We start from the raw sequence: 19,501 nt of genomic DNA, 5'->3' as shown, positions 1-19,501 counted from the left end.
ACCTGAACATCAGCTTTGGAACAGGAAAACATAGAGTTTAGTTATAAATATATATGAGGAAGTGAATTAATCTTACTTCATTTCAGACAAAGCATGAATTCTGAGGCACTGCTGGGATTTGGACCCAGGATCTCCTGTTTACAAGACAGGTGCTTTAACCAGCTAAGCTACAGCGCCTTGCTGACGAGCCAGCTGTGTTCCTTATAGTAATACAAGGGACATGGGGCTCCGAACCCCTAAATAAGCCTGTTGCTGTTTCAACTATGGCTGGGCCATTAACGGCGATAACGTGCTGCGTTATCAGACTCTTACCACGTGAGAAAAAAAATGTCGCCGTTAATCTGTGGTTTTCAACGTTGGTTCTGGGAGCTGGGTCTACACATGCAAGCTATGCAATTCACTTTGATATGTTTTAGTGTGGATGTGTGCCTGGCCCAGCCTGGCTGAATAACGCTGTGGGGGGGCGTGAACAAGCCGAACCTGAGAGCCACACTGCGCTCCAGCTGAGCGTCAAAAAAGCACACACGGGCTTTCAGCGGCGAGACTTGGTCCATTCCTCTTTATTTGCCATAATGAACTCGGCCGCATTGTCAGAAAAATCACGAGGAAAAGGCTGGTATAAGGCGCATGCCCGTTGGGGGGGGGGGCACAGCCCACCCCTGCGGTAACGCCCCCGTTGGAAGGCCTCCACTGGGATGTCAACACAAGCCAGCTCCATTACCCTCAGGAGGTTCTCTCCAGTGTGTGGTTGTCTGTCATTAACCTTCCATCTCCACGATGAGAAGAACTCCTCTACAGGGTTCAGGAAAGGGGAGCAGCGTGGCAGACGGACGTTTAAAAACGGGTTACTGTTGGTGGTGAACCACTCTCTGATTTGGTTTGTTCGGTGGAAGCGGACGTTTTCCCATATGATCACATACATGGGATGTGCGGGCCCAGGATGGGGTTGTTGGTGGTCCAGGAGGATGCATTAGCAACAGGTGTCTTCAATTTTGAGTCATTGTGTGTAAAGAATGACGCCAGGTGTGTTCATTGTGTTCAAATATTGCTGCCTGTGGCGAGCATTTTGCATCACGAGCTTTCATTTGAGAATATGAGCAGAGTTTTCAACTTGTGTTTTAACAAGGAAAAATGTGTTTATACTTACGAGAACGGAGGATTGTGTTTTGTGAATTGTGTCTTCATGTGAAATGTGTTTATGATATTGGCAAATGATGGCAAAAAGATTTAGTAAATGTGTTTAGACAAGTGGTCATTTGGTTTAGGGGATTGACTTTTGTGTTTTCGCGTTTGAGAAAAACTGTAAAGAGAAGGACTTTCAAGGCACTGCTGGGATTTGGACCCAGGATCTCCTGTTTACTAGACAGGCGCTTTAACCAGCTAAGCTACAGTGCCTTGTCTGTGGAGGGAACAAAGGTGAAGCGTCTGATTAATCGAAAATGTTGGCGCAATCAAGGTCGTTTGTGGGTACGTGTCGTTTGTTGCAGGTATCCCAGGAGTGAATGGGTTTGTGTGTTTGTCTTTTGAGTCGTGTTCCCTATTTCATAATTTGCTTCGTGTACTTTTATAAAATTTCGAAAATCCATAAAAAATAATGGTGAAAAAAAGGATCTCCTTGAAAGGAGGGAAGCTAAATGGAGCCTGAAATTGACGGCAGTTGAATTCTTAGCTACAGTTATTTTGCTGTTCAGTTCCAACAACAGCAAACAATAATTCCATCCAAATACAATCACTTTCAGAGGCACTGCTGGGATTTGGACCCAGGATCTCCTGTTTACGAGACAGGCGCTTTAACCAGCTAAGCTACAGCGCCTCGCTCATGTGACAGCATCTGGATCTCAGCTTTTGTGCACAAGTATTACAGTTCTTTATAATTTGGATAGCAGGGAACTACATGAAAAAAACATTGTTCTTCCTATCTCTTCAAGAAAAATGATCACTAACAGGAAGCAATCAAAAGTGTCATAATAAATGAACTGCTACCTAAGGCACTGCTGGGGTTCGGACCCAGGATCTCCTGTTTACTAGACAGGTGCTTTAACCAGCTAAGCTACAGCGCCTCTTCCACGCCAGCGCACCTCCAGAACTAAGAATATTTATATCCTTCACCAAAATAGCCTTTATTGGTGGCTGAACGAGGCACAACAACAAGAAGAACAACATGTAAACAGGCAGCAGAGTCTCAGAGACTCCCACTGCAGTGCATCTGGTGGGAAAGCAGCAATATAAAGTGTCATTATAGTAAACATAGTGCTTTATATGACAGTACCTTGATCTCAGCTGTTGTGCGTCAGAAACTTCACAGTTCTTTATAATTTGGATAGCAGGTTACTCCATGAAAAATTTAATGCAGCCTTTTGTTCTACGCTTTGGAAAAAAAAAACAGTGACAACTATTCAAACCTCTTTCATTTATAAAGAGTCCTCCAAGGCACTGCTGGGATTTGGACCCAGGATCTCCTGTTTACAAGACAGGTGCTTTAACCAGCTAAGCTACAGTGCCTTGCTGGTCACATTTGGAAAGATATCAAAATCTTATTAGAGCTTTTGGATTTTTTATGAGAATTATAAAAATCGTATTTTTGCCATATAAGGAGAATGAAAAGCTAATCATATTTTCCATGCCTGTTACATATGAGCTTTGTCGTTTTAAAATATGTCTGTTTTAAAGAAAAAACCTTTTCATCCATGACAAGTCAGTTGACAGGGCCGACACAGAGAAACGGCCAACCACACACACCTGGGGAGGATTTTATGTCATCTTTTTTGGATTTGCCTTGTGATTTTGTTGGTTCAGTTGTATCATATTTGTATATATCATGTTCCACTGCAGACAAGTCTTTAAGTGTTTTTTTATAACACTTAGATTTTAGTTCCCCTGATGGTGACTGTCTCACTCACATTAGTTTCATCTCAGACATACTTACTCAGGACTCTGTATGTGGAATTACTGTCATATATTGTTCATATTAGTTCCAAATTCATACAAGTTTTATTTTGTACTAAATTTATAAAAATCTTATATGTGGTTTGGTGTTCGGTGAAGTCTCAGCCTCTACTGGGATTTGAACCCAGGACCCATCATGTGTCTGGTTTGTTGAGATTATTCTGGAACGTGAACCCAGGATATTATGGAAGATTTCAAACAATCAGACCACAGCTCCACCCCCAGGATGACCCGCATGCTCCAGATCCTGGAAATCAGCTTTGATGCAGAGCAGCATTGAAGTTTGATCACTTTCTATAACCAGGTGTGAAAAAAATTGACAAATTTTAATTTTTTTTTCAATATCTATAAATTCACTTAATATATAACAAAATATATCACTAATTAAAACTAAGTTAAAACTATGAGATATGCAAAAAAAAAAAAACTACACTAAACTAGCAAACGTGCAAACAAGACTAATTCAAACTTTCAAACTAAACTGAAATTGTAGACATATAAAGTCAAAACGAAATAAATATAAATTCTCATGAAAAATTCAGAACTATTATAACCTTCGCTGAGAGCCATCTCCTAATAAATTAAACTAGGTGGGAATTTATATTAATAAGTAATTCTGTAATAACAGTTGTTTTTATGTTCAATATTGTATTCATAAACATTAACCAGAAGTCTTTCGTATCCATTTAAAATTCATCTTTCCTGGATCTCTGATAAAACGTATTACCACACCTCAAGATTGATTTGTACCCGGACTGAAGAATATTCTATAAGCCCAAAATTTAGCATCTTGCTTGTCAGAATGAGTTTCATGTAGAACTGCGTGATTTACCTGTTGATCTTTTAAAAAAAAAAGATAAACAGCTGTACGTTGGCCAGTCTTTGAGTCCTCTTGTGTTAAAGGGAAGAAAAGCAAAATCACCTGAAACGTAGAACATAGACTTATTTTCAATAAAATGTTGGTAAAGATCATTGTGTAAAACTTTTATACATTAAACCACTGCGAGTCTCAATTATGAATGATCTAATGGCAAGCACAGAAAGCAGTAATGATTTATTTTAACTAAATCGTGAAGTCATGCTTTCATTTTGTTTAAAAAAATAAACCGGAAGTAACTGTAAAAGCGTGCGTGTAATCATAAGTAGCGCTTTTATTTTGAAAGTGTCATTTCCGCTTCCGGTTTTGGCCAACATGGCGGCGGACGAGGACGATAGTAAATATTTCGTGAGAGAAATCGAGAGGAACGACGGCAGCGTGCTGAGACTGAAGCAGTGCTACATCGGAGACGTGGGCTGCGTGGTGTGGGACGCCGCCATCGTCCTGGCCAAGTATTTAGAGACCGCAGAGTTCTACGACCCCGCCGCAGGAGTCAACGCGTGGAGCGCGAGCTCCGTGCTGGAGCTGGGAGCGGGGACCGGAGCAGCCGGACTCATGGCGGCCGCACTGGGGTCAGAACGCTCCTGATTTACCACAACCGGTGTGCACGGAAACAGTCAGATTGTGATCACTGTTCCTCAGTGTCTGTGTCCAGTTGTTGCCATTCCTGCACAGGTGGAGCAGGAGTGAACCAACACGGACACCAAAACAGAACTTCCTGTCTACTTGTAGTTCACGTCAAACTACGAAAATGTGAATTTGCCTGTAAAGAGTGTGTGTTTGATCCGAGAGTAAAGGTCTGCAATGTGTCACACTTCAGTCCCCTTGTGGGAGCACTCTCACATTTTCAGAGAATTTGCAAATAAACATTTTGTTTACGTTTTTATTTTGTGTACATACACTGAGTTTCAAAATAATTTCAATCTAATTTCGGCTTAAAACAGTTTAGAGCCAGAGCAGTTGGAATTGACACAAAAAAGGATAAAATAGCTAAAACTATTCAAGTAATTAGGAAAAAGCATCTCCTGCTACAAAGCACAGCGGCTCAATAAGCCAAGATGCATGAATTAATCGAGCAGAAAAATCACAAAATGCAAAAGAAGTACTTTAAATGCAATAAATTCTCTTAGTTGTGCCTAAGGCATTTTTGTATGAACGCAACCTAATTTTTGTTTTTGTGGCAAAAAGATTTTTTTTTCTTAATTTTAAGGGAATGTGCATATTTTGGGGCTCCAGACATTTTATCGGGTGGAGTCTTGGTTGAATTGTGGTTTTTTTGGTCATAAAGGTTGCAGAGCGTTGCCAGATCTCATGAGGAAAAACAAGCAGCCATTCTTCTGAAAACAAGCACAAACAAGTGACTTCTTCTACAAATTAAAATCAAAAAGCACAATGGCCTTAAAAGCAAAGAGCTTGCTGATGGTGTTAAATCATTTAGTATTTATTGAACATCATTCAGAAGATTCAGGATAAACATTTTCACAGGAATAGAAACTACTCCATAGAAGAAATAAACTTTACCAGTTGTTTATGTTTTGTTTGCTGTTCCCACAGAGGTCGAGTTACAGTGACGGACCTGGAGGATCTGCAGCCTCTTCTGAGGGCGAACATCGGAGAGAACCAGGCCCTCGTCACTTCCGGATCTGTAACTGCAAAGGTACTGAAATGGTTTGTACTTGCATTTTCTCCTCGGATCAGCGGTAGATCTGCGACACGGGCTGTAATTTCACCACTGTTTGATCTCCACTCTTCTTTCAGGGGTGAAGATGTGTCTGAGTTCTTACCTTCCCCACGTTTTGTCCTCATGGCAGATTGCATCTACTACGAGCAGGTATTGTATTTCTTACAAAAAACACTTCACATTTGTTTTTTTATTTTCACAACAAAATGTCGGCCTGATTCAGAGCTAAAATATAATCTAGCCGTTGTTGTCCAGAGTGATCTGCGTCATTAATGTGCTTTCACAGTAATTTGAAGTTCTGGTTTTGAGTCACGACTTCTTCTTCTTCCTTCCAGTCAGTCGTTCCGCTGGTGGAAACCTTGAAGCTGCTTTCTGGACCAGAAACCTGCATCATCTGCTGCTACGAGCAGCGCACCGAGGGAGGCAACCCGGAGGTGGAGCGCCGCTTCTTTGAGGTGGGAATGGAAGTCGGCAGCGGCGTCACTTCGTCACGCCGATTTGTCCTCTGACTCGCTCTCCTGCTTCCTCCTCCAGCTGCTGCAACAGAACTTCAGCTGTGAGAAAATCCCCGCCGACAGACAAGACCCCGAGTTCAGCAGTCCAGACATCCACATCCTGCACATCCGAAAGAGAAAAACCTGAGAAAATCTGCGTCACGCCTGTAAATTAACCAACTTTCTAAATGTTTGTAAAACACTGTATTTTATAACAAAGAAATAAATCACTGTTAAAATGTGGTTGAAGCATGAGGAGTCCATAAAGAAGCGGGGTTATTTTAATCTGTGTTTGGTTATGGAGGATTAGTTCCAAATGTTTGTAGTTTACACACTTTAAGCAGATGTGAATTTCCAGTGTTTACATTGTTGTGTGTCATTGTGCACATTTTACCAGACTGGCTTGAACATTTTTTACATACACCATGAAAACAATGCACATCAGCAACTAAGAATAAGAAGCTGCTGCAAGTTTTTCTCTCTCTTCAGCTCTACTGAATGCAGCAGAGTCAGTCAAATCGTTCCTTCAGGATGATCTTAAAAAGTGTCAAAATTATACCAAAAAATGTCAAAGATCAGTGGAAATGTCACTGCCAAGAGATCGGTTATATTGCAGTGAAGCAAAACACTTTTGAGAATGGATTTGAACATCATTTTGCATTTCAGGATGTATTAAAATGAAAATAAATCAAGATTTAAGTGGATTTTTGGATATTTTTCAGAGGAATCATTTAAAAAGGCATGAAGCTAAAATTCTGCTTAATTTTCCTTGAGTGAAAGTAACTTGAACAAAAAGCAAGTCAATTAAATGATCATTTTCAGAATGTAGTGCTAAAATGTGAAGTTATTAGCAGGTTATGTTAAAGGCAGTTATTACCCCTCTGGGGCACAAGGGGGCAACAGCTGCCCAAAATCTAAAGCATGCGTCACTATCCAAACATTTGTTCCATGAAATCAGATGAAAATAAGTGTTTAATCTGTTCACCAAACATTGAAATATCATCAGAACCTCTGCAGACACCGAGCAAAGCCTGAACATTAATAACTGGAAGTGTGGGCGTGTTTTTGCAGCTCGGTCCGGTGTGTGGGACTCGGCGTATGCCATCTTCTGCCCTCAGCGCGAGGGGAATTCCACCCAAAGCCCCAGATTAGGCGGAAGATTACGGGCCTTTTTGGAGCATGAAAGCCTGAAGCGCGGCCCTCGGCCCCACGGGCGCGCGGGGCCCCTCGCTGCCTTTCATGCCGCTGCCTGTTGACACAGCGGAGCGGGGGTGTAATGAGCAGGGAGGCCTCCCGCGCTCAGGCCAAATCAACACGTTAACGCTGGAGTCGGCAGGGCGGGTTCCGGGCCAAACGTCAAATCAGAAGACACACCCAGACGAACCGTTTTAATCCCTGTAATCCAGACTAACAGTGACGACGAAGGGATCCTCCCTTTGTGATTGTGAAATGCTGAACATGTGGACATGACGGGGAGAGACGGGGGTGAGGTGGAGTCCGAGTGGTGAAATCTCAGGCCCGATCACCAGAGGAACACACTCCGATTAATTGCCAGTTTTTTTTTTTTTTTGTTTTGTTTTTTTTCCCCCTGCAGTCCCATAAATAGCTAGAGTGGCTCATTTAGGATAATTGCCCTCCTCTGCCCTCTGGCAGCAGGACCCTGGAGGGGACAGGACCCTGTCAACATGTCCTCCCCCTGCCCACCCCAGAACACACTCCCCTCGTGTCGCCGCTGCTCTACTGTCCTCTAATGTCAGCCCAAAATAATAGAAACCATGGAGTCGGAGTGTTCTTGGTGGCTAATTAGGCTGGGGGGGGGGGGCTGGAAATGAGGACAGCGCACAGTCAAGCAGCTCTCTCTGTCTTATGTTGAGACTGGAGAATTTCCTGGTGACAATTTTTATTAGTTTTTTGACAATATTTACATTTTTATCAGCCATCATATCAATTTAAAGGTCGTTATGATGCTATCGTACCGGCCCAGTCTGCTCAAGGTGAGCTCAGGACCCTGAACCGAGACGTGTTTGCCGCCCCTGGGTTCAGAACTCTGTGAGGATCTTTCTCTTCTGGGTTGTGAGCAGTGAGGCGGCGGCGCCGCGGCCCTCCACAGCAGCCTGCGCTCCGCCGGTGCTGCACTCTGCTGCATCACGGCGCAGCGGCACACTGGGTCCTTTGTGTCGCCAGCATCCTCCTCCTCATCCTCACCTTCATCACGCTGCCCGGAGCCAAGAGACGACACTGCTCCAGAAAAAAAGGAAGACTCATTTTCTCTGAGCGGCTCCAGAATAGACATGAAAACTGGGCTGGCGATTAAAATTAGACGCAGAGCTGTAGGAACGTGATCCTGGCTCACGCCGAGAACGCGAGCCCTCTTGAACTTTCTGCTCCGCAAAGAGACAACAAGCCCTTCCATGAGGAGCATGTGACGTGTGCTATCTCGGCCTCCATCGGCTCTGGGGAGAGCCTCATCCCATCGGATCGCAGACAACTCGAGAGAAACACAATGCATGGCGACTCCAGCACCCCTGCAGGGGAGCAGAGGGAGGAGGGGGGGGGGCTGTTAAGACAGCTGTGCTGCACAGATGCAGCACTGTGAGAAAATCCTCCGCCTCTCTCATACATGCATCACGTCTCCACGATCCTTCATCCTTCATCTCAGGCCGTTTTCCACCGGCTCTCCACTCGCCTCACATCACAGTGTCGTCTGCAAACATCACGATCCGCCGATCCTCCTGCAGCCGCTGAAGCCGCAGCTTCCTGCAGCAGAAGGATCTCTCACTCTCTTCTTGTTGTGAACATTTTTTTTGAATATGGTGGAATTTATTTCCCTGCAATAAAACCAGGAGAAAACTTTGAGGTTGTTTGTTTTTATTGGTTCATTTCACAGCTCCACCGAGATAAATCTGTCCCGCTGAACCGAGATGAGTCACCCCTGCTTGAAACTATTATCAGACCCTGATGTGGCTGGTGTGTTATGTGGACGAGGGACCGGCTCCAGCATGGCATCAGTGAGAATGGAACACTTTCTTGAAACGCTCCCAAGCCGTGTGGAGCCCGAACATCAAGTGACTCTGATCCCGGCAGCATTCTAGCGCTATGATGCAGTTGGCATTATTTAGCATGTGTGGCGGTCCAGCGTGGAGGGGAGGGGGAGCAGTGCGTGTGTGTGTTTCCCTGAGTCATTACCTCCAGCAGTCTGAACGTGTGCCTGACTCGCCACACGCCCGAGACTTCCTGCCGTCACGAACTGCTGTTTAATCCAGATGCGCTTGTCACTCAGAGCAGTGACGGTGTCAGACGCGCCGAGGCGGGGGCGGGGGTTCTCTACGGCGGGTGGATCTCTGCGTTCACGTCCTCGCTGCCATGCAAACACCGGGCTGTGTGTTGGGGAGCTTACGTAAAGCTGAACACACTACAAAGGTCAGCGCTGCCGAGTGTGTTTTCTGAACAAACACACGCAACAAAGAAAGACTGGCTGGTTTTATCTGGTCTGAGAAACAGGCGCAGGTGGATTCCTGCTCCTCAGGAGAGCTCAGAGCTGCAGTATCATTTATAAGAGCCGCCCCCACCCTCCTCCTCCTCCTCCTCCTCCTCCTCCTCCTCACCTGAAGGTGAGATGTTCACTCTGAGCTGTGGCTCTTTCTTCTCTGTGGAAAACACACACACCCACACTACTGTAATCAATCATTGGTTTGCGGTACATTGGCTTTAAGGTCCTGTTCACACAACGTTTCAGGAGAAAAACATAATTTTTCATTTTTGTTTCAGAAAAAATTCACATTTATACGGCAACAGTGTGAAAACGATGGCAGAAAATCCGAAACGGCATGTAAGTCATGAAACAATAAATTATTTCAATTTTAATTTTTAAACACTTTGCGTTTTGAAAGTAGATATTTCATCAAAGTAAGTTGAGCTGTGTGAGTTGTGTATCGAGTACATTTCTTGAGAGCAGTACCTTTATTTAGGTCCAATGATAAAGCACAATAATTGATTAGAAACTTGTAAGAATGAGTTTTATTTTAATTAGTTTTTATGTACTATGCAAACTGAACCTGAACATGACATTATAATCTTGCATCTCACGATTATTAGCAAGTAAATACCCACATTACTGTGATTATGTTGTATTTTCAGGTCATCTTATGTAATCTAACCAAACCCAAAATATGTAGATGTAAATGTAAAGATGTAATGTATATTTATTTATCACTGTATTACCTGTATGATAATCATTCTTGTGGTTTTGCAGCTGAAAGCTTCAGTGTCTAATCAGTTGTGCCAGGAGGACGTGTTGCATTTTCCCTGCACTTTCGCCACAGCGAGCAACCTTCAGCTGCAGATATGACTGGAATGTGTTTTGGACGGCGGCCTGGCTGCGGCGCACCTTGGACTTCACATTTCCAGCCTCAGTCAGCTGGACTCCAGCAGAGCTGATCCACTCTTATGAAGATTTATGAGGGAAGGAAAAAAAAACCTGCTCTGAATGCACAGAAGGGGGGTTAGAAAGCACAAACACCGTGTCACTGCACTGCAGTACATTCTAAGACATCTGAACTTCGCTTCTACTCCCTAAATTTGAATGTCACACATCCGTTTGTGTGAAACACCAGCAGGCACAACGGAGATCATCATCAGCCTGACAGCAGCACAGTCGCTGAGGCCTTCTCCAACACGAGCCTCGGCAGGAAACCTCAAACTGCTTCCCGCCACTTCCGGGGCTGCTGTCGAAGCGGCCCGGCTCGGCCTGAGTTCATCATTAACTGGAGGTTTGGGAGCCGCGCGGCTTCAGAGGAGGAGTTCAGATAAATAAACTGCACGAGGAGCGGCGTTCGCCGGAGTGCAAGCGTGGCAGATCCTCCACTGATTATCTACCGGGCGTGGCTCGCCAACGCTAGCCCAGCGTGGAGCCATCTCACTCTACCGACAAGTACTCTCCTGTTTTCAAAAGCATGTCTCAGACTGATGAACGCTGCACCGTGGAAACACTTTGTTACCTGTAAGAACGTTAAAAGGAAGTGCAGAGAAGAGAGGAAGGCAGAACACACCCATCCAAACCACAAGCCTAACCCAGGCTGTCAGCGCAGCAGCGGCGGCGGCGGCTCCTGAGCCGTCTGGACCAGAGTGTAGAACGGGCCTGTTCCTTTCAGTTTCTGCCCACTCTTCCTCTTTCGCTGCAGCGTGGAGGAACTGACTAGAAATCTGCGGCTCAATGCGGCAGTGAAAACATGGAGGCCCACCAGTCCATCTCCACGGCAACGGCCAAACAAATCTGTCACGCAAACTGTGGGGTTGAAAAGCTTCGACAGTGAATCTCTGCCAATGTTAAAGAAAACCTCTACAACAACACAAACGGGCTGTCGGTTCACCTTGAGCACGTTGTGACTTTATAAACTTCACTGGACAGAGTACTGATCCCATGTGACCGCTCTCTGCATCTGCACAATCTAATGTCATTATTCATCTTCTGCCTGCTTCAGTCAGGTTACTTGTTGGCACGTCTGTTCGTCTGAGCCTCTGTTGTTGAATCTCTATACAGATTTACATTTAAATTTCCTCCATGACCTGATGTGATGCATTACTTTTGAGATCTGCTGCGTTGAGATAACCGTGTTGTAACAACTCTTATGTCTTTACTCCAAACATGGACTCGTCCTCTGCTGCAGCCGAGTGTTCATCTTTTCACTCAACACCTCTGACTCAGAACTTGTTCAATCATTTCATTATTGCATTTTTTAAATGAATCATTGACAATAGCAGCAAAGTGAGCTAATCCAGCTGAGTGACGTGACTGTCGAATCATATCTTTAACAGCTCAATTTTCTTTTTTTTTTACAGTTTTCAAGTGTGAAAGTTGTGTTTAAGTTCGGTTTCTGTAGAGCTTTCTCGTGGTGCTGAGAACACCAGCAGACCTGAAGATGCAGAAAACCTTTCCCTGAAGGACGAGGAGTCGACGACGATGACGACCGAAAAGAAGAGGAACCATCCGTCACTTCATTTCCTGGATCAGGAAATTCACTTGCATAGCAGCTCCAGAAGAATGGTTCTCCTATGAAATATGATGCACTTTCCCTTATAGCAGAGGCATCAAACAGAAGGCCTGCGGGCCAAAACCGGGCCACACAAAGCTCTAATCTGGTCCACCAAACCATCAAGCAACATCTAAGTTCAAGTTTGGACATTATTTATTCATGTCATTGCAGTGTCGACAAGATGAACGCAAACATTTAAGGTACAACACAACTATTATAAACTTTTAAGTTTGTTTTTTATAATAAAACTGTAGTTTTTAGAAAAACTACAACTTTCAGGAGTGAAACATTTGGCTCCTTTTTTCATTAATTATTTGACCAGATTACCAAAGTCACTAAAGAAGCTTTAAGACTTTACTCCTTTCAGTCTCTAAGCACACCCACAGCTGGATCAGCATAAAATTACTTCATATTCTATACTTTACAATAGAAATGTTCTTTGAATATATTTTATTAAAAAAAACCCTGAAATGCATACCGCAGAAGTGACTAAATGCAATGAAAAAATACGCAATATTAAGTAAATGTGCAATAATGCTGAACATCACAATACAGTTGGTGATAAATACATTTAATCCAGTGATGCTGGTGTCTCTGAGCTCCTCCTCTTGTCCCTGAGTTACACCATCATCACAATGACAGACTCCGACCACAACTAAGAGCAGCCTCAGTTTGAAAACGACTCCAGTCTGAACATGAACTCTACTTTAATGACATTTACTGGTGCAAAATGTCCAAAGAACATCACCGATAACTCAGCTTTCAGTGTTGTGCACACTACTCAAATTTAGAATCTTAACATGTTTTACCATTTTCTTGGTGGGTCTGATTGGAGCGTCTTGCAGGCCGGTTTTAGCCCACGGGCCTTATGTTCCTCCTCAATAATGTCCCATAATCAAACCGTTTCATCCTACATTTTCGCTAAAAGTCTTTCTTTACTCGATCACATCTGACTAGGAAGTTTGAAAATGTGACAATGGACCACGCGTTTGATTCATGACCTCTGGTCTTTAAACTCCAGCAGCTGAACGGAAGTGACAGAACCAGCCGGAGCCCTCCGACCCTCCTCTCATGCAGACCATCACGAGGCTCTGTTGTTGCTCCAGAAAGGCCAGCAGTGCCACTTCCTGTTTTGGACATTTTTCAGATTTTTTTTTTTTTTTTTTAAACTGGCACAGGACCCGAGGCCAGCGGCTCCATCTAACACAACGCCAAACTGAATATGGATCAAGAAAGGAGACAAAGGAGTTAAAATCACTTTTTTAATAAGACATTACAATGACATTGTTCTGTACATGGTTCCCCCCCCCCCGCTGGAAAACAGGAGCGACGCCTCAGCGGCTCCCACCTCCGACTGCACGACAGATGGATCTGATGGAGGGTTAATGTACTTCCGTACTCATGCTACAGATATAGGCTATCATATAATGTCCCAAAGCTGACACTAATCAACCGTGGTTTCAGATTGAGAGCTCGGAGCTGAATGACATTCCTCTGGAGAGATTCAGTCGACTTGACCACGAATTACCCCAAAAATTTTTTTAAAAATGCATCTCGACAAGCATGTGTAAGAGTTAGTGGAGGCCTATTGGTTGAATGTTCAGCACAAGTAGGTATCAAGACATGACACAAAAGGTCAATCAGTTAACTATATAGCCCACATAAGGATATTGGGGTAACAAAACGTGTATTTTTTTTTCTTCTTTTCTTATTTTTTTTTGCTGATGACAATGAAATGTAAGCATTTTCATTTTCCTTCCTCGAGAAACCGGCCTCCTCGAGAGCATCGTGAATACTTCTCATCACAGTACTGTATTGAAACAAAGTCCTTCCAGTAGGCTACATGACAGAGCTCGCCTCGAAAGGAAAGAAGATCCAAGTTCAATGCGACAGAGATTGAACGACCTTGAAAACAAGCTTTTTAGTCCAAAGGATGAAGATAAAAACTTCAGCTTCGTTAGAAAAAATCATATAAAACAGGAAAAAGAACAGGCAAAGGCGGTGATCTCTGTGGCTTTAACCTTGGGACCAAATCAATATTTATCAAGCAAATCAAGCCCCCGAAATTAATGAGAGTGACACAGGCCTGCTACAGAGTACAAGCAAACTTTAAGCCGGCAAACCCAGTTACAGATAAATTAGTCATGGGGTAAACGCAGTATTAAAAATAAATGGGAGATAATCAACTTTTCTTAACCATACTCATTTTGAGAAGTTATTTGTTACTTGCAACTTCATTATAGATTTGACCTAAAACAGTCAGCACTCAATCATTAAGATTTGTAGTTTGAGGTTAGCCATGTCAAGCCCTCATACAGTCCGTCACCTGTAGTTGCACAGGAGGGCTGAACATACCAATTTCTATCTCTGATGCGGGTCAAGCCCAGCTTCTCCTGGATTTCATGAGGCTTCATGGCGTCCGGAAGGTCTTGCTTATTGGCGAATATCAAGATGATGGCATCCCTCATCTCCCGGTCGTTGATGATGCGGTGAAGTTCCTGCCTCGCCTCGTCGATGCGATCCCTGTCTGCGCAATCCACCACGAAAATCAAGCCCTGCGTGCCCGTGTAGTAGTGTCGCCACAGCGGGCGGATCTTATCCTGGCCCCCCACATCCCACACGTTGAACTTGACGTTTTTGTAGGTGACAGTCTCCACATTGAAGCCCACCGTGGGGATGGTGGTCACAGACTGTCCAAGTTTCAGTTTGTAGAGGATTGTTGTCTTTCCCGCAGCGTCAAGCCCCAGCATCAATATTCTCATCTCCTTATTGCCAAATATCTTAGAGAGCATTTTCCCCATTTTGAACTCTTGTGCATAAATACTTCTTCGATCAGGAAAAGTTCTGGGCACCGATCAGGTGGTACTGGTGTGTTTTCCACTTGAGAAAGTCTGTCAGGATGCTGATAAGTGCAGGGGCATTTAAGTTCAGAGGATCACAAAGCTGTCTGGGCCTTCGCACAGCATGGCACGGTCACACTGACAACTTCTGCAGCTCGATCATTGTTCAACCTGAACGTGTGGGTCTCTGTGAGTGTGTGTTGGGAGAGAAATCCGGGCCGTGAGGGGAGCAGTGTGTCTGAAACACGGCGGATTCCTCCTCGGTGTGTGTGTCTGGCGGTCCTCCTCACCGGCTGCGCCCTTGTTCTCCTCGCCGCTACCAGAGCTGCTCTCTGCGGCTTTACTCCATCAAAGCGTCCCGCCGGCTAACTTCACCGCGCTCGGAGGGCGACTTCCACCCGCAGAACACACGCATCCGCCGGTGTAGAAACTGCTGTCCCCTGAAAACACATTTAGTGGGAGGGTCAGACGTGGAAAAAACGAGCCAAGCCGCCGCTCACGGCTGTTAAAGACAGCTAATATCTGCTAGCTTGTTGCCTAGCAAGCTAGCCTCAAGCTAACCCGCTAACGGGACTTACTAACGGTGCAAACTAATCAGATTTACATCCGACATAAGAACGGCGAGGACGGAACTCCCACATCCGGTGTTTACAAGCTGAAGGCGTTAGTGATTCGTGGTTTATTTACCTGGCGTGTCCCCGCCGGTCTCGATAAATGCCCCCAGCTCGGGTCTTTCTCCTTTAAGTGGAGCTGGTCGCAGCGCTGCTACACCGGAAAGGTGTGGGGCTGCATTCAGACACACTTCCTCCGTCCTCTCATTCAGCCCCGCCGTCTGCAGCTCCGCCACGCACCGGCAGTGCGCCGCCAAGCACCGGCTCAGAACCCCTGAATACCCGCACAGAACCACAGAATACCCGCTCAGAACCCCTGAATACCCGCTCAGAACCCCTGAATACCCGCTCAGAATCACAGAATACCCGCTAGAACCACCGAATACCCGCTCAGAACCCCTGAATACCCGCTCAGAACCCCTGAATACCCGCTCAGAATCACAGAATACCCGCTAGAACCACCGAATACCCGTTCAGAACCACCGAACACCAGCTCAGAACCACTGAATACTCGCTCAGAACCATCAAGTACCCGCTCAGAACCACAGAACATCTGTTCAGAACCACAGAACATCTACTCAGAACCACTTAATACGAACTCAGAACCTACCAACACCGGCTCACAACCACCGAACAAGCTCTCAGAACCATCAAATACCCGCTCAACCATCGAACACCCACTTAGAACCACTGAATACCCGCTCAGAACCATCGAACACCCACATAGAACCACTGAATATCTACTGAGAACCTCCAAACATCCGTTTAGAACCACTAAATACTTGCTCAGATCATTGAGCATCCGCTCAGACCCATTGAACGTGCGCTTAGAACCACAGAATACCTGATCAGAACCACTACATACCCATTCAGAACCACTGAACATCTGCTTAGAACCACTGCACATCTGCTCAGAACCTACAAATGCCTGCTCAGAACCACTATATATTCGCTCAAAACCAAACGCTCGCTCACAACCACAAAATGCCCAGGTAAAAGCAAGATCAGAACCACTAAACATAAGCTCAGAACCACCAAGCACTCACTGACAACCACCAAACACCCATTTAGAAGCTAAAAACACCTGCTCAGAACCAACAAGCACCCACTCAGAACCTCCAAACACAAGTTGAAAACCACTGAACAGTCATTCAGATCTACAAATAATGCTTAGAATCTACAAATCCATGCTCAGAACCACCATACACCTGCTTTGACGCTCCAAACACCTGTTTAGAACTTGCAAACACAAGCTCATGCAGAACTACCGAACATCCACTCAGACACTCCAAACACTTGATTAGAACCTCCAAACACCCACTTCCATTAAAACCAGTGTCTCATAAAATTAGACATTTTTCAGTCATACACATTGATTGAAGTCTTCCACATTTTTTTCTTTCAGTTTGTTTATCATATCACTGCTCTCTGGTTTGGTGATATAAAGTGTAATGTCACCCTCTTGTGGTACTCTGTGCCACTTTCCTCAGCCTCAAAGTATGAATCACTTTTTTCATTATACTTCATACATCTGCACATCTATCTATCTATCTATCTGTATAGCAGTTTCTGGGCTGTTTTGTTAATATTTTCAACATGATTTCCTCAATTGTAGCTGTTTTATTCATTCAAAGCACTTCACCAGTATTGAGTTTTATCCATTTTTGGTGTGTTGACACTTTGAGAAACTTTACAAAAAGTCCATGCAAATCTCTTGTGTGGTACATCAATTTAAAGAAATGGGAACATCGACTCACAGTATTTAAGACACAGTAGACAGTGATAACAATAACACCCCTACTAATACTTACGAACACACAGTCCAAAACAACACTGGTGGAATGGTGAATAAAAATTGTAAAGTGAGGAAAATAAATAAAATCTTTGCTCTGTTTAGATCTCAAACACAGGCCCTCTACATAAACAGATGTGAAGGAGTCATTGATGCATTCCTTATATACAGATGGCTTGATTGAGTTTGTTTTTTGTCAGTGTCACTGAACAAACGGGATCAAACATCCCATAGTCCTCAACCGAGTTCGACAATGGCCTTGTGGGTACAGCTGAGTGATCCAGAGTGTGGTCAAGCACACAGTCCGAGCCCAAAATGAGTTGATGGGAATTCAAATCTGGAAGTAAAGAGAACAGAATACTGAAAAAAACACCCTCCATTAAAGTGTTTAATAGCAAAACTTGAATGATAATATAATGGCTCCTTTTATCTGCAGGGTTCCATTCATTGACGGTATATCAAAGATGGACGAAATTTCCAATGTAACCCAGTTCTGAAACCTCATTTTGAAGCTTTCAGCAGGACGTCTCCTTATTGAACATTTGAAACTGGATGTAAATGTGAACTGCCACATGACCGCATCCCGTGGACAGAGGAGAAGCTGTGATAGGGCGATTTATGCAAAACTTTAACTCATAAAATAAAATCTACTGGTGGTTTATATGAGAATGGGAGTAGGGTCAAGCCGACACAGTGTACAAACTAATAATAGAGACCAAAACAAGCTCTCAAACTGGACTTTTAATGTGTTTATTTTCACTCTGAAATTCAGCATTACTGAATGAGCTCCAATGGGATTCAGACTCTTTTTGAAACCAGCATCATCGCCCCCTGCTGGAATTTCCCTGGAATTACAGCATTTCTGCACTTTTGAATCACCTTTATTTTTCAGCAGCGGAGGCTGCCACTTGGTTCCACCTGCCCTTCCCGTTCCTCCCTAAATCTCCTGTCCATGTCTTCCCTCTCTCCCTGTCTGTCTCATTCACTTCAAGTTTCCAATCTCTCCTGGTCTCGCTGGTTTCACTTTGTTTACCGCTAGTACAGAGCTAGCTAGCTCTAGCTGTTAGCATCTCCGCGCCGCCTCCAGCTGAAGGTGGTGCGGAGTGATATGAAGGGAGAGAAAATAGTGCCAAGCGTTTACGAGGTCTGACTTTTTCGACAATGGTTTTGTGATGCAATTATATCACTCTTTCGAACACATATTGGTTTGAGAAGAAAAACGCTTTATTTTCGGGACCCCAGCAAACTTGCTGGACTACTTTTCCTCTGGACCTAAACCGGACAGGATCTCTGCTCACTGGACACCGTCAGGGGTAAGTCTGTGTGAATGAACAATACTGCTGACGGGGATGCCATACAGATTCATGTAAAAAATCCCAAACTATCCCTTTAATAAGGATGGGGATATGTGAAAACAGATACAGGAACTTTGGTAAAACAAACATTTTAACTAAGTTAGCATGACCTACTAGGGATAGTGGGACACTCTTGTGGAGGTTAAGTTTAAAGCTTGAGTTTAGCCAAAATTTGTCGAATATATCTACAACTACGGGGAGGGAGGCAGCTAGGTTAGACATACTCTAAATAACAGGAGGTCATCAGCATAATTACAGAGTGCTTTTGTATTCATTAAATATATGTACTTGTGGTGTCTGCTGGGAGAGGATTTTGCCTCACATTAGAAGGGGCGGGGTTAAGTCACGTGGGGAGGTGGGGCACACCTCCCCACGTGACTTGTTGCTTCCAGGGGGTTGGTTCTTGGAATGACAGCTGTCACGTGTGTGGATAATAAACCCGACTCGACTCTATTCCTGTGTCCGTCTCCTCTTTGTGCGACCCCCACATATATCATATACCTGCTAGCTATTGGTCAGACCAAGGATTCAGCCTTCAGTCCTGTGTGTGTTAAGAGTAAAACATCTGGAAGTCTTGTGTCTAGATTCAGGGTTGTGAAGCTGGGTTGTTGGGTGATTCAGGTTGAACCGACGGCATGGATGAGTCTTTGTATTTCATGTATCTCCACACACACACACACACACACACACACACACACACACACACACACACACACACACACTTCACACATTAACAATGACAAGTACACAGATGTTTAGCCACCACTGTTGATATAGTCCGTCTCCTCACGCATGTGCAATAGATCTATTAACTACGGCAGCCATTCGCAGCCTTGGGGTCCCGACCCCACTTGGAGACCAGAAGTGATTCCT

General features: G+C 44.4%; 2 protein-coding genes and 5 non-coding genes across 7 annotated transcripts; 1 reads left to right on the top strand and 6 right to left on the bottom strand.

Annotated features, from left to right (window-relative positions):
• Window positions 1-103: 103 nt before the first annotated feature.
• trnat-ugu (transfer RNA threonine (anticodon UGU)) lies at window positions 104-177 on the bottom strand. The gene has a single exon. It is a non-coding gene; the product is annotated as a tRNA-Thr (tRNA).
• A 1,144-nt stretch (window positions 178-1,321) lies between these two features.
• On the bottom strand, window positions 1,322-1,395 carry trnat-agu (transfer RNA threonine (anticodon AGU)). Its single transcript has one exon. It is a non-coding gene; the product is annotated as a tRNA-Thr (tRNA).
• Window positions 1,396-1,739: 344 nt separating this feature from the next.
• On the bottom strand, window positions 1,740-1,813 carry trnat-cgu (transfer RNA threonine (anticodon CGU)). The gene has a single exon. It is a non-coding gene; the product is annotated as a tRNA-Thr (tRNA).
• A 173-nt stretch (window positions 1,814-1,986) lies between these two features.
• Window positions 1,987-2,060, bottom strand: trnat-agu (transfer RNA threonine (anticodon AGU)). The gene has a single exon. It is a non-coding gene; the product is annotated as a tRNA-Thr (tRNA).
• Window positions 2,061-2,428: 368 nt separating this feature from the next.
• Window positions 2,429-2,502, bottom strand: trnat-ugu (transfer RNA threonine (anticodon UGU)). The gene has a single exon. It is a non-coding gene; the product is annotated as a tRNA-Thr (tRNA).
• Window positions 2,503-4,069: 1,567 nt separating this feature from the next.
• Window positions 4,070-6,667, top strand: vcpkmt (valosin containing protein lysine (K) methyltransferase). The gene is made up of 5 exons (XM_030116454.1): window positions 4,070-4,395; window positions 5,378-5,491; window positions 5,582-5,654; window positions 5,840-5,959; window positions 6,039-6,667. Exons 1-5 carry the CDS (start codon window positions 4,139-4,141, stop codon window positions 6,144-6,146), a joined length of 672 nt encoding a protein of 223 aa, XP_029972314.1. The 5' UTR covers window positions 4,070-4,138; the 3' UTR covers window positions 6,147-6,667.
• A 6,486-nt stretch (window positions 6,668-13,153) lies between these two features.
• On the bottom strand, window positions 13,154-15,695 carry arf6b (ADP-ribosylation factor 6b). The gene is made up of 3 exons (XM_030116976.1): window positions 15,558-15,695; window positions 15,161-15,310; window positions 13,154-15,041 (listed from the first exon to the last, which is right to left on the bottom strand). The coding sequence occupies exon 3, from the start codon at window positions 14,829-14,831 to the stop codon at window positions 14,304-14,306; it is 528 nt and encodes a 175-aa protein (XP_029972836.1). The 5' UTR covers window positions 14,832-15,041; window positions 15,161-15,310; window positions 15,558-15,695; the 3' UTR covers window positions 13,154-14,303.
• Window positions 15,696-19,501: the final 3,806 nt, after the last annotated feature.

The sequence above is a fragment of the Salarias fasciatus genome, chromosome 19 (assembly GCF_902148845.1).
Source record: "Salarias fasciatus chromosome 19, fSalaFa1.1, whole genome shotgun sequence".
In the NCBI taxonomy this organism is placed as follows: Eukaryota; Metazoa; Chordata; class Actinopteri; order Blenniiformes; family Blenniidae; genus Salarias; species Salarias fasciatus.
This window is presented reverse-complemented; position numbering and strand designations above follow the sequence as displayed.